This window comes from Triticum dicoccoides, chromosome 4B (assembly GCF_002162155.2).
Source record: "Triticum dicoccoides isolate Atlit2015 ecotype Zavitan chromosome 4B, WEW_v2.0, whole genome shotgun sequence".
Classification (NCBI taxonomy): domain Eukaryota; kingdom Viridiplantae; phylum Streptophyta; class Magnoliopsida; order Poales; family Poaceae; genus Triticum; species Triticum dicoccoides.
The window spans coordinates 662,066,093-662,079,048 of record NC_041387.1 but is presented as its reverse complement, the minus strand read 5'-3'; the positions used below and the strand labels follow the sequence as shown (position 1 = coordinate 662,079,048).

General features: G+C 46.4%; 1 protein-coding gene and 1 long non-coding RNA gene across 2 annotated transcripts; one reads left to right on the top strand and one right to left on the bottom strand.

Annotated features, from left to right (window-relative positions):
* Positions 1-647: 647 nt before the first annotated feature.
* LOC119294240 lies at positions 648-3,046 on the top strand. The gene is made up of 2 exons (XM_037572467.1): positions 648-769; positions 2,145-3,046. Exon 2 carries the CDS (start codon positions 2,150-2,152, stop codon positions 2,843-2,845), a length of 696 nt encoding a protein of 231 aa, XP_037428364.1. The 5' UTR covers positions 648-769; positions 2,145-2,149; the 3' UTR covers positions 2,846-3,046.
* Positions 3,047-6,660: 3,614 nt separating this feature from the next.
* On the bottom strand, positions 6,661-7,350 carry LOC119294239. Its single transcript, XR_005143387.1, has 3 exons — positions 7,241-7,350; positions 6,891-7,047; positions 6,661-6,795 (listed from the first exon to the last, which is right to left on the bottom strand). It is a non-coding gene; the product is annotated as an uncharacterized LOC119294239 (long non-coding RNA).
* Positions 7,351-12,956: the final 5,606 nt, after the last annotated feature.

Sequence of the window (12,956 nt, the reverse complement as noted above, 5' to 3'; positions counted from 1 at the left end):
TAGGGAGTAGAAGAATCCTAAGGGCAAGTACATTGGTTTAGACGGCAACAGTCTGCAGTACATATCCACGTCATATGCAGATAGTGTTATAGACAGCCTCTACAGTGGGTTATCTTTTTCAGTTGTCTATATAAACTTGTTACTGCATAAACAGTCGTGGCGTCGTGGATTTATCAAGGCTGGGGACGTCCACCATCGTAGAATCATGAGCACCTGAGATGGGCCTGCCATGGGATCACGAGATAATCTGGCGCACAACCGCACCACTACCGACACCAGCCATACAACGGGAAAAGTGGCGTCGTTAGCCAGCGGATTTTCATGCCATTCGACCGTCTGCTAATTTACCGACGACCTTTTCTTTTTCTCTTCCTCTCTCTTCTCCACCTCACCAAATATCATAGGTGGCACCTTTTATAGACAGTTGAGTCAACCCCATTGTACATGCCCTAATGGCCCATTACAAGGGGACAAAACCGTCGGGGTGCGGGGTGGAAGAGGGCACATGGCTCAACCACCGTGGGTCGTCGTCAACGTTCCTTCCCCACTTGTTTATTTAAATTGTAAAGTGTAGGTGATATATGGATCCGATCGAGGTTCTAGTCTACTCCAATCTCTCTTGTCAAGTTTATCTAGCGCTTCCGGCATATTCTGCCGTATATATGTCTCTGCTCTACACTCTTACCTCAAGCAGATCTGGATAGCAGCGTCGTTTCAGTGGCTTGAGCAGAGCCTGCCGCCATACGTCTCTCCGTCTCACACCGCAACGGTGAGTTCGCTGCCCCGCCTCCTCCGCCGCTCTATTTCTTTCAGAGACAGACAACTTAATCGTGCAGCGTATCTGGTATCGTACTAGCTAGTGTATAGGTAGCCATCTTCCAAGCTGGTATGCAGTCAACAACTGAAGATCCCTCGCTCTCCTGCTTCCGAAATTTCTATCTTTGTCGGGAGGAGTACATTTGAACCTGTAGGATGTACTCCCTCCGTTCCTAAATATTTGTCTTTTAGAGGTTTCAAATAGACTATCACATACGAATGTATATAGACATATTTTAAAGTATAGATTCATACATTTTACTTCGTATTTAGTCATTTGTTGAAATCTCTAGAAAGACAAATATTTAGGAATGGAGGGAGTACTAGATAGGAACGAATCGGCAATTTATTTTGTGTTATGTTGGATATGCTAGTTCATTGAAACTCGGCTTGGCTTGTCGGTTTCACAGAGTTGGTAGTTCAGTTTGTTTAGATTTTCTCGTCGTCAATGAACTATGCTTGCTCATGCTCAAACTCTCTATGTTGGATATGCCGAGCCGTTTGTTGTACAAGCCAGTTTTAATTATGCTAAAAATAGTCTGAGTTTCAATTTGTGTCTGATCTGGTGGCCACCTATTAGCCTCTGCACCAAGTTCAATGGAATTAAGGCTCGTCCATCCGAACTTACTATTAGTCACTCGTATATTGGACCAACCTTTGATCATAGTTTGCACTAGTAAAATATATGTGATATGGCATAAAAATATATCATTTGATTCATATTCGAAGCAAGTTTTTACTGATGCAATTTTTACCACATATGTTTTAGTAATCAAATTTGGTGAAAACTTTAACCCAAAATACGAGGTGGGAGCTGACATACCAGGTCAAAGGAAGTAAGCACAAAGTCACCACAAGTATTTTGTGTGTAGTTTGATTATGCATGGTTTTGACAAAATCAATATGATTACATAAAAGGTGTATAAAATCGATAGTCAGCGTGACACAAAGGGTATGAGTTGGCCTTCTATAAAAGATAGAGAAAATTGTGTCTTGCTCAGGGAAAAAAAATACTACATTTTCTTATAAAAGTATTGATATATTAATATCAACAACATATCAATTACATCTGGCCTTTGCATCAACACCACTCAAGACCTACTCAAGTCATATAGGATGCACACAGCCAAATAATTAAGTAAGAAAAAGAAAAACCAACAGATAAACTGCAACAAAGAATGGAAACATTCACCAATGAAGTCAATCGCACATAACAGGATAGTTGCTCCAACAACAACGACGCTTGCAGGGCAAGTTTCTTTTCTTCTTTTTTGTCTAGCTAACAGGAATTGTCAGTGTAATCGTGCTTGCATCATTTTCTGTTATAGAGAGGATGCCCATAGAGAATATGCCCAAAGAAGCAAACGAAGTGGATTCACCACAGTCTCAACATCAAGAGATCACCGTCGAGCATGGTTCACCTTTGTCCAATGACGAATTGTTGAAGATAATACAGGGAGCCAATGGCATGCCGGTGCTCTTCATCCCCTCTGGCAACGGTCGGCTTGCGGCTGTAGCTGTCGACGGCCTTCAGAATCTGGTGCCCACCAATCCCACAGGCGATCAATCTGCTAAAAAAGAGAGGCTCCAAGACTTTCGTGCCTGGCTACTTTTCCTCACTTCACTGGTTGCCACCATGTCCTACACCGCGGGGCTTACTCCACCCGGTGGTTTCTGGAGCGCCGATGACAAAGAAAAGGGATACAGCGCTGGTGCGTCGGTTATGCGTGACAAGTTCCCCCCGAGGTACCTGGCTTTTTGCTACAGCAACGCCATCGCCTTCTTCTCGTCGTTGATCATCATTGTCATGCTAGCAGGAAACATAAATAAAGAGTTCGTCAGATTTTACAATCAAATTTTCAAGATGCTTGTAGCACTTTGTCTCATGAGCGTGGTGGCCAGCTTCGTCTCCGGCACGTGGGAAAGCATGCTTCAAGCTTACATGTATGTGCTGCTTCTAGCTATCATTTTCGTCATGCTGGTCGCCTTGTGTGTGCGCGAACGGCACAAGCATCAGCAAGATGATTGATTTTTCAGAAGAAGAAACAGCATGCTTTTGCCAGACTTCCTTGGCGGACTACTCACTGCAAGCAATGATAATTGTCTTGTTTTTGGATCAGTTGTGTTATTGATATGCTCGAGATACAGGCAATTAATTTTTGCAAACTATTAATTATGGGACCCATTATGTGTAAGTTGCCTGAACAAATCGTGTTAGTAACTATTTTTTGTTGTGTCATGTTTTTTTTGTCTGTGCATATATGCTGTTTTGCACAATCTTTTCCACCGTCAGGTCTAACCACTGAAAAAAATTGTGTGCTATAGCGTCGCTAATAGTACCCATAATATTTTGAGTGTCTCGTTAAATAAATTGATGTACTAAGTCTCGCTAATAGCACGCAATAACGCGTTCTAACATGCTAATAGTGTATTTTAAGGCCGACGCTATTTTGCTGTGACGCACTATTTTTTCCCTTGGGTCTAGCACGTTTATTCTTTTTTCACGAAAGTTACTTTTTTCAAGAAGTCCACGAAAGTCAAGTATAAATGATATCCAGTGCCCAGTAGCAAGGGTAGGAAGGTCATATTAGTATCTACTATAGCAAAAGCCTTTTCCCCTCCATCTCCATCGATGAGCATATTGATTGCCTCCTCCCCGCCTGTCGTTCCGGTAGCGGCTAGGGGATTCCTGGTGTCTCGGCTCTTGCTAGTAGATAGTTAGGGTTTTAGTCCTCGCAGGTGTGGCGCTTATACAGAATGGCGGCTCTTCTTCTTTGAGTCAGTCTTTCGGGATCCAATCCTCCTGAAGTTTTTCCATGGGTATGGATTAGATGAAGCTCCGCTGTAGCTTTTTGACATCTCCTAGGTTCACTAGTAGAAAACAAGGCACCGGACCCGGTTCCAGGGGGCCTTTAGTCCCGGTTCTGCAACCAGAAAAAACGATCGGGACTAATGCCCACCACTTTTAGTCCTGGTCGTGTTACGAACCGGGACAAAAAGGGCTCTAGGTGGCCGTTGTGGGTCACCCAGACAGGAGGACCTTTAGTCTCGGTTGGTAACATCAACCGGGACTAAAAGACATCCACACGTCAGCAGCTGCCAGGTGCTTGGGGTTTTTTTTAAAGGAGGGGTTTAGGGGTTTCATATTGTGTTAGCTAGCTACTACATATACTAGATCATTGATGGCGCGCGTTGCTGCGCCCGTCTATTTAGAATGTTTTATAAGAGATATGATTTTTTTACCACATGGCCCATGTGGTAACCAACCTAAGAAAAAAAGACTAAGTTGTTTCACAAAAAAAAATCTTTTCATTTCAAATGAGATAATACAATCAGTAAAGTAATAGTAACCTAAAAGAGAATAATATGGTTCCAAGCTGAGACAGAGCAACATCTTAGCTTCGACTTGGCGAAAATGGTCCCCTCACCCACGCTCCATGCCGAACGAATAACATTCAAGAAGAATTTGCAAGGAACTGCAAGCATGCATTGGAGATAACTTTGTCTGGCAGCTGACATTTGCAGTTCTACACCCAGCTATAGAGGGAAAAGTTCAGAAAATGCAATAGTTACATTCTATGAGGATGCAAATAAATCTTCATATTCTGGCTCTTGGCTTTGCATAATTATATGATTTTAGCACAAACACAATAAAACAAAATCTTTTACTATTGAGGCCTCGAGCATGTTTTTTTTTCAGCAAGAATGAAAAACTCAGTAAACTACACGTGAGCAGGAACAAGGCCAAACTTACTTATGGTAACAACATGCATTGATATTCAACAAACGCACTGAGTATCAATAAAATGGAAGGGATACAAAATTCTTTAAAAATACAAACTCATTAATTTGAAGTTGAAAAGGGGTGGTCTGAAGTCGATGATGAAAGGACACAGGTACGACAAATCCCATGGAATTCCTCCGTTAGTTGGGTAACAATCCAGGCATCAGCTCAATGGATACAAAATTTCACCTGTGCATAAGACCCTGATGGGAATGAAGACGAACTAATATTTTTTTTGAGGAATAGACAAACCAATGATAATATACTTGGGCCGGGAAAATATTATTATCATGCTGCTGCTACCTTGTACAACAGACCTGCAGTATACCTTGTATAGGAAATGCTCATAACCATCGTGAGTACTCATAATCATTAATCTTGATCATAGTGCTGTAAAAATATCGTCATAATTATTAGTTGGAACTAAACCCCGAGAATTAAGGATATGCCTCTTCCAGTGCAGCCTCAAACACCTTCCCTATCTTTTATACAAGCGCATGTGCAATCTTTGGACATCACCCAAACCACAATTACACGAGGGATTCATAGACAAAAGAAATGCAAGCTTATCTCACAACGGCAAGTGTTTATTTCAAAAGTAACATAAATAAGCAAAGAAGATGTGGTCCTTTAAAAATAGTGACTTCTATCCACAAGTTTATCACAGAAGCACCTATCGTAATAATGCACTAAAACCAATCTATAGACCTCATTGGGAGCCAAAGTCGACACGAAGATAGGAGCATAGACAGCACTGGTAAACAGTTCTGTAAAACAGTATTGCAAAAACAAAAGAGAAAGATGTGAAGAAACTTGAAGGGCCGCCTTACAAATTAACAAGTGAGATGTGTTGGACGAAAAGGCAGCAGTGGCGATGAATGAGATGGTGCAAAGGTGGAAGAGGGAGCGTCCGGCCTGGTGGCCTTGGCTAAGGAAGAGGCCAAGGAGAAGTAGAGGGAGGTCGTTACCTGTCATTGCACCCACCCGCCTAAGTTTGACTCCTGAAACTGGCGGATCTGCATTGGGTTCACCGCCGCCGTTGTGTCACTTGGCCCGTGCCGATGGGACCATGTTGCTCGCTGCAACGGCAGCTTCATGGGAATCCGGTGCTCTCGCCCATGGCGGAGGCAGTGTGCGCTCCACTTGAGGAGCATTCTTCCATCATTTTAGCAATTGTGCGTGGAATAAATAATTGTAGTTAGGATTATATTAATAAATAACCACTGCTACCATTTTTATGACGGTTACCACTTGGACACTTAAAATTACCATCCAAGCCAAAACCAGATCACACACAATGAACACATTTATTAGTTACTTAGAAGTTAGAGCAGATGTCATAGAAAACAAAAATACAACAGCCGAGCTCATTACACATTTAGTCTTTGTAAGTTTGCTTAGAACATGATAGAAACAGCTACTCCCTCCGTCACAATTTAGAAGGCACAGTTAAATTTGTGTGCGTTTCCACAATAGACAAGGTTTAAGGCGCATTGCATTTATTTCTAGTAGCTAATTAGTACTCCGATATACTATTTCTATATGCATGCATAGTGTGAATGCTATTTTTTTAGCCCATCTCACAACCAATAGATAACCACCTAGATCCCAGAGAATTTCCAAGCGCGCCTTCTAAACCGTGACGGAGGGAGTAGCGTCTCTTTTCCTAATCAAATGGTCACAAGAGTCAAGAATATGAATGAAACTTTGAAACAAAAAATCCTTCACAAGTGATGGTTTTCTAACTTCCTAAATGATGATATTTCTTCTTCATGCCACTATGATGGAATAATACAAATAAATGAATAGATAGATATACACCTGACTATAAATTTCTTTCCATCAACCTCAATCTTAAGCAGAATTATCATGTTTTCACATTCTGAATATGCTCCAGAGAGTCCAAATGATCTAGGTTGTCATCAAACACGAAATAGTACCAACAGAGGGATGCATCCTTATTCGCAAAGAGAAAAAGAGGGATGCATTCTAGTCACCGTTTTCAACCAATCTTGATCTTGTAGGTTTGTAGCTTCAAAAAAGAGGAATCCATAGAAATTGGTCGCCGCCAAATGAAATTCAGGCTACTGGTCATCCCGTTTGTACCCTAGTAATTAGAGATACAGGACAGTTGGTTTCTGGGGTAGCTAGCCTTCAATTCGCCTCTACCAGGATTAAATACAGGACGGAATATCCTGCAATAACAAATTTGGAGTATCCTATTCAGCCAACATATCAAATAGAGTTGTGCTAAATAAAATAAGTGGAGAAGAGAATAGGATATACTCACTGGTTGTTGTTTTAGTCGCGTGGATGTTTGCATGTGTTCCTACGCCATTCATTGTCGCCGCCCGCGCTGATGGAGAAGCTACTCTCGTTGGCTACTGCCTTCTTAACCTCAAGTGCTTCATCAGGTTCTTCATCAACAATCCAAGTGGCCTCCGCATCTGAATACATCACAGACGTATTGAAAATAAGACGCCACCGTCCCCATAGAAACTGCTCGACACCGGATGAGATTAGGGCTACTGGAGGATGGTTAGGTAGATGGGAGTCGCCGCTCGATCGCCGGTGACCCGGAGCGGCCGCCCCGGTGGTGGATCCGCCAATGGATAGTACAACATGAGCTGATGTGCTCACCTGGATCTAATCGGAGCAGACGCTGCCGCGCATGCGAAGTTGAGAAGTCATCCTGCAGCCCTCCATTTGTATGCGCATCGTCGTTGGCGACCACCCCATCCTGATGCAAGAGTTGCCGTCATGGAAGAACAAGGCGGCGCGGAGGGGATGAGCAACGTTGCAGGGGAGGCGAGGCGTCCTCTCGATCGACTCGCGCCCCGCATCCCGCGTTGGATACCATCGAAGCGGATCCTTTCGACTGACTCGTACTGGATATCCTCGCGCGTGGCACGCATAGCCTGGATCCACACCGGCGCCTCGCCTGGATCCGGTCGCGCCGCCTGCATCCCCTCTCTATAGCATTTTTTTAGGATTTTTTTTTGAGCGGTTATAGCAATTTTTTAGGAGAGGGAGAGGTTTGTTCGTTGCGTTGGGCATGAGCAAGGAAACAGGCCGGCCCGATGCAGCCCAGTTAACCAGAGGGCTCAGAAAAAGCTACGGGAGCAGCTGCCCATACGACATTTAGCCCACTTCAACATCAACTTACAGTCAAATGAAGATCCAACGGTGAAGAATGTCCAGTTAACGAAATCCAACGGCCAAAAACACCTAATTACTGAGAGGGCAGGAATTAGGTGCAGTTTTACTGTTCTTAATATAGAGAGAAGTGACCTCTCTTTCTCTGTGTTTGGTGGACGCTAGCTACCACATATAGAGAGAACTTGACGGTAGCTAGTAAGCAAGGAAGGAACCATTAATTACACAACATCGTCATGATCAATATATAGAAAGAAGTGACCTCTCTTTCTCCGTACTTGTTAGTCGATAAACAAGTTTTCCTATATCTATTCGACGCTACTACATATAGTACATGTTGATGCATATATACAATATAACATCTGTTAGGATCCCTAACATCATCTACAAAAATCGCATCGCAATTCCCGATGGTAGTCTCCGTCTTTAGGTATGACGTGGTCAATAAACAATTCTGCCAATTCCTCTTGAATTGCTCGTATGCCATCATTTGGTAGGAGTTCATCCCACTTATATATATAGGGCTGGACTATTCTGTTACTAGTAACAGAATAATATTCTGTTACCCCCCGGCCCTATAAGGGCGCGATGCGCCTACACCGTAGAAACTACCCCGACCCCGACCCAGCCCCAACCTAACCCGCTTCCTAGTGCCGGAGACAACCGTCGTGGGCGAGCGAGCGATAGCAGCAGCCGGAGCGAGGGAGCCCGCGGCACCGTGACTGGCCGCCGATGGATCCACCGCCACGCCTCCTGCCTCCACCCCTCGCCGGAGAAAGCTTCGCCGGGGACGTGATCCACGCCTCCTACCTCCCTCCCTCGCCGGAGCGAGCTTCACCGGGGCCGTGATCCACGCCTCTCACCTCCCACCCTCGTCAGAGCGAGCTTCGCCGGGGCCGTGATCCACACCTCCTGCCTCCCTCCCTCGAGCGAGCGAGCTTTGCCTGGGCCATTGTCGGTGTCAAAACCGGCGGATCTCGGGTAGGGGGTCCTGAACTGTGCGTCTAAGGCTAATGGTAACAGGAGGCGGGGGACACGATGTTTACCCAGGTTCGGGCCCTCTCTATGGAGGTAATAGCCTACTTCCTACTTGATTGATCTTGATGATATGAGTATTACAAGAGTTGATCTACCACGAGATCGTAGAGGCTAAACCCTAGAAGCTAGCCTATGATTATGATTGTTGTTGTCCTACGGACTAAACCCTCTAGTTTATATATACCGGAGGAGGCTAGGGTTACACAGAGTCGGTTACAGAGAAGGGAATCTACATATCCGAATTGACAAGCTTGCCTTCCACACAAAGGAGAGTCCCACCCGGACACGGGACGAAGTCTTCAGTCTTGTATCTTCATAGTCCAACAGTCCGGCATAAGCATATAGTCCGGCTGTCTGAGGACCCCGTAATCGAAGACTCCCTCAGCCATGATCCACGCCTCCTGCCTCCCTCCCTCGCCGGAGCGAGCTTCGCTGGGGCCGTGATCCATGTCTCCCGCCTCCACCCCTCGCCGGACCTCGTCGACGGAGCTCCACCACAAGCAGGAGCGCCATCATCTCCCCAAGCTCCTTGCCTGCATCAATGGCTCCTGAGGGAGTCCTGGATTAGGGGGTATCCGGAGAGCCGGACTATATACATCGTTCGGACTATTGAAGCGTTAAGATACAAGACTCAAGACTTCGGCCCGTGTCCGGATGGGACTCTCCTTTGCGTGGAAGACAAGCTTGGCGATTCGGATATTATGTTTCCTTCCTTGTAACCGACTCCATGTAAACCCTAGCCCTCTCCGTGTCTATATAAACCGGAGAGGATGGTCCTTAGAAGGCCGATCACAATTACAATCATACCATCATAGGCTAGCTCTTAGGGTTTAGCCTCTACGATCTCGTGGTAGATCTACTCTTGTACTACTCATATCTTCAATATTAATCAAGTAGGAAGTAGGGTTTTACCTCCATCGAGAGGGCCCAAACCTGGGTAAACATTGTGTCCCTTGCTTCCTGTTACCATCAGCCTAAGACGCACAGATCGGGACCCCCTACCCGAGATCCGCCGGTTTTGACACCGACATTGGTGCTTTCATTGAGAGTGCCTCTGTGTCGTCGCTGCAAGGCTTGATGGCTTGTCTCGTTGTCAAGGACGACATCATCTCTGGAGGAACGTTGGATGTAGGCCAGGTTCTCCGACTTGGCGGCTTCATTATCGCCGCCCCATTGGCTGTCGCGCCAACGATGGCCTCTCGGGTCATCACGCATAACCTCCTCATCAATTCGGAGCTTGCCGAACAGATGGATCTGATAGAGCTCTCCTCTCTTAATGAGCTCTTGGATCGCATCGTCGCTTTGGGAGTCGCTACGGACTATGACCGGATTGGGCTTAAACCCGACCAGAGGGACATTAGATCCCCGCCGGCCACCCATGAGATAGGGGTAGTGGAGGAACCACACACGGGTCGACCCTCAACTTTGAGGACGAATTATGTCCGGATCACCGAACTCAGTAAGCCGAACACCTACTCAAAGGAAGACATGACCCGAGTCCTGGACTTAGAGTTGGGCATCGGGCCGAAGAGATCGGGTGGTACTCTGGACCCCGAATTGTCGGGCTCGGAACCTTCCGTGCCCCCGGGTGACAGATCGGATCAAAATTTGGATTCAATCAACGACACTCGCTCGGACTTAAACCGCCTCTCCCGCATCAGGCAAGGGCCCCTAGAGACGGTACACCGTTACTGGGCCAGATTCCTCCTTGCGCTCAACAAGGTCAAGGACTGTCGCGAGGAGGACGTAGTCTCACTTTTCTGCAAAAACTTCACGAACAAAGGACTCCTTAATGCTATAAGGCGCCGTGACATAGTACACTTTGCGGACTTAGCGACCATAGTACAAAAGTACTGTGCGATGGAAAGCGCCTGGAAGACCGAAACATAATTTTGGGATAGTACGACCCTCACCAGAACCTTTGTCCGAACTAAACGCCCGAACTCTCGCAAGTCGACCGATTCAATTCCCAAGAAACCAAATCCCGCCCCAGGGCGTGGAACCGTATTGGAAAGATGGCTCAATGGGCCATGTAAGCTTCACAGTACGCCGGATGCAACACCAACCCATAGCCTTAGGGCATGTTGGATACTCCGGCAGGTAGCTAAAAGTGGCGAGGATCTCCTCGAGAGCCATAAAGCAGAACAACATCCCGCCAAGGAACATAATACGGTACTAACAGTCTTTGAGACTTTCGCCTCAAACAATAGGCGCAAGCGAGCTCATCGAAGCTCTGCTGAAATCTGCCATGTGGCAAAAGTAAATCCGTGGAACGACACTGCTATAACTTTCAACGCCAGTGACGAACCCCAATTCCAGACCATCCGGGCACCAGCCGCTCTGGTCCTTAGCCCAATAGTGGACGGCTTTCGGCTCACTAAAGTACTCATGGACGGCGGAAGCGGATTAAACTTGATCTATGAAGAAATTCTCAAGAAGATGGAAATTGATAAAAGCCGCATTGAACAAAGTGACACAACCTTCAGGGGAATTATTCCTAGTCGGGAGGCACGGTGTGCAGGGAAAATCACACTCGATGTGGTATTCGGCACCCCAGAGAATTACAGGTCCGAAGAAATCGTATTCCAAGTGGCCCCTTTCAGCAGCGGGTACCACGCCCTTCTAGGGCGGGACGCGTTTGCAAGCTTTCAAGCTATACCCCATCACGGGTACATGAAGCTTAAAATGCCCGGACCCAATGAAATCATCACTCTAGCTAGTGATCCGGACGTCGCACTACGCGCCGAAAATAAAACCGCAACACTAGCCTTGGAAGCACTGTCTGAAGCCCTAGCAGCTGAAGAACTAACAACGTTGCGCGCCACCGTGGACAGGGATGACGTGATACTCGACAAACGACCCAAGTCCACCTCATTTAAACCCGCAGATGAGATAGTCAAATTTCAAGTCCACCCAACGGACCCCACGAAGATAGCTTCCATCGGGACACAGTTGAGCCCCGCTGTGGACGCCGCACTGCGAGACTTCTTACGCGAGAATTGGGACATTTTCGCTTGGCACCCATCGGACATGCCGGGCATCCCGCGCGAATTGGCCGAACACAGCCTTAATATACTAAAGGGATACAAACCTGTCAAACAGACCCTAAGGCGATTTTCATAGCCCAAACGGCAAGCCATGGGGGATGAGCTAGCCAAGCTACTTGAGGCCGGATTCATCAGAGATATCAAACATCCGGATTGGCTGGCGAACTTGGTAATGGTACCAAAGAAGGACAAATCCCGGTGCCTGTGCGTCGACTTCAAAGACCTTAACAAGGCTTGCCCCAAGGATCCCTTTCCCCTCCCTCGCATCGATAAAATCATCGATGCCACAGCAGGACACGACTCACTGTGTTTCCTCGACGCATACTCTGGATACCATCAAATAAAGATGGCAGAGTCCGACCAAGCTGCAACAGCTTTCATAACGCCATATGGCCCTTTCTGCTTCAACACTAGGCCTTTTGTGCTTAAGAATGCCAGAGCAACCTATCAACACATGATTCAAACATGCAGGGAAAAGCAAATCAGCAAAACAGTGGAGGCATACGTGGACGACGTAGTCAGAAAAACAAGACACGTCGAAACCCTAATAGATGACTTGAGGCTTACGTTCGACAACCTACGAACATACGACATCAAGCTGAATCCGGAGAAATGCGTTTTCGACGTCCCCTCCGGAAAACTGCTGGGCTTCATCGTTTCCAATAGAGGAATTGAAGCTAATCCGGCAAAAATCCGAGCTTTATCGCAGTTGGCTATACCAACAGACCTCAAACACATCCAGAAACTAGCTGGATGCGTGGCTGCTTTGAGCCGCTTTATCTCCAGGTTAGGAGAAAAGGCATTGCCTCTTTACCGCCTTCTTAGGCGCACCGAACACTTCATGTGGACGGATGCAGCCGCGGCCGGACTCGATGAAATAAAAACCTTATTGGCCAATAATCCAGTCCTAATAGCGCCAAATATCGGCGAACCTATGCTGCTGTACATAGCCGCAACACATCAAGTTGTAAGCACAGTACTCGTCGTCGAACGAGAGGTTGACGGATACAAATTCCCGCTACAGAAGCCGGTTTATTACGTATCCATGGTCCTCACCCCATGCAAATCCCGATACCCACACTATCAAAAAATAGCATACGCGGTCTTCATGGCAT

Coding starts and splice junctions, on each gene's coding strand:
- LOC119294240 (XM_037572467.1), top strand. CDS start 2,150: ATGCCCATAGAGAATATGCCCAAAGAAGCAAACGAAGTGGATTCACCA.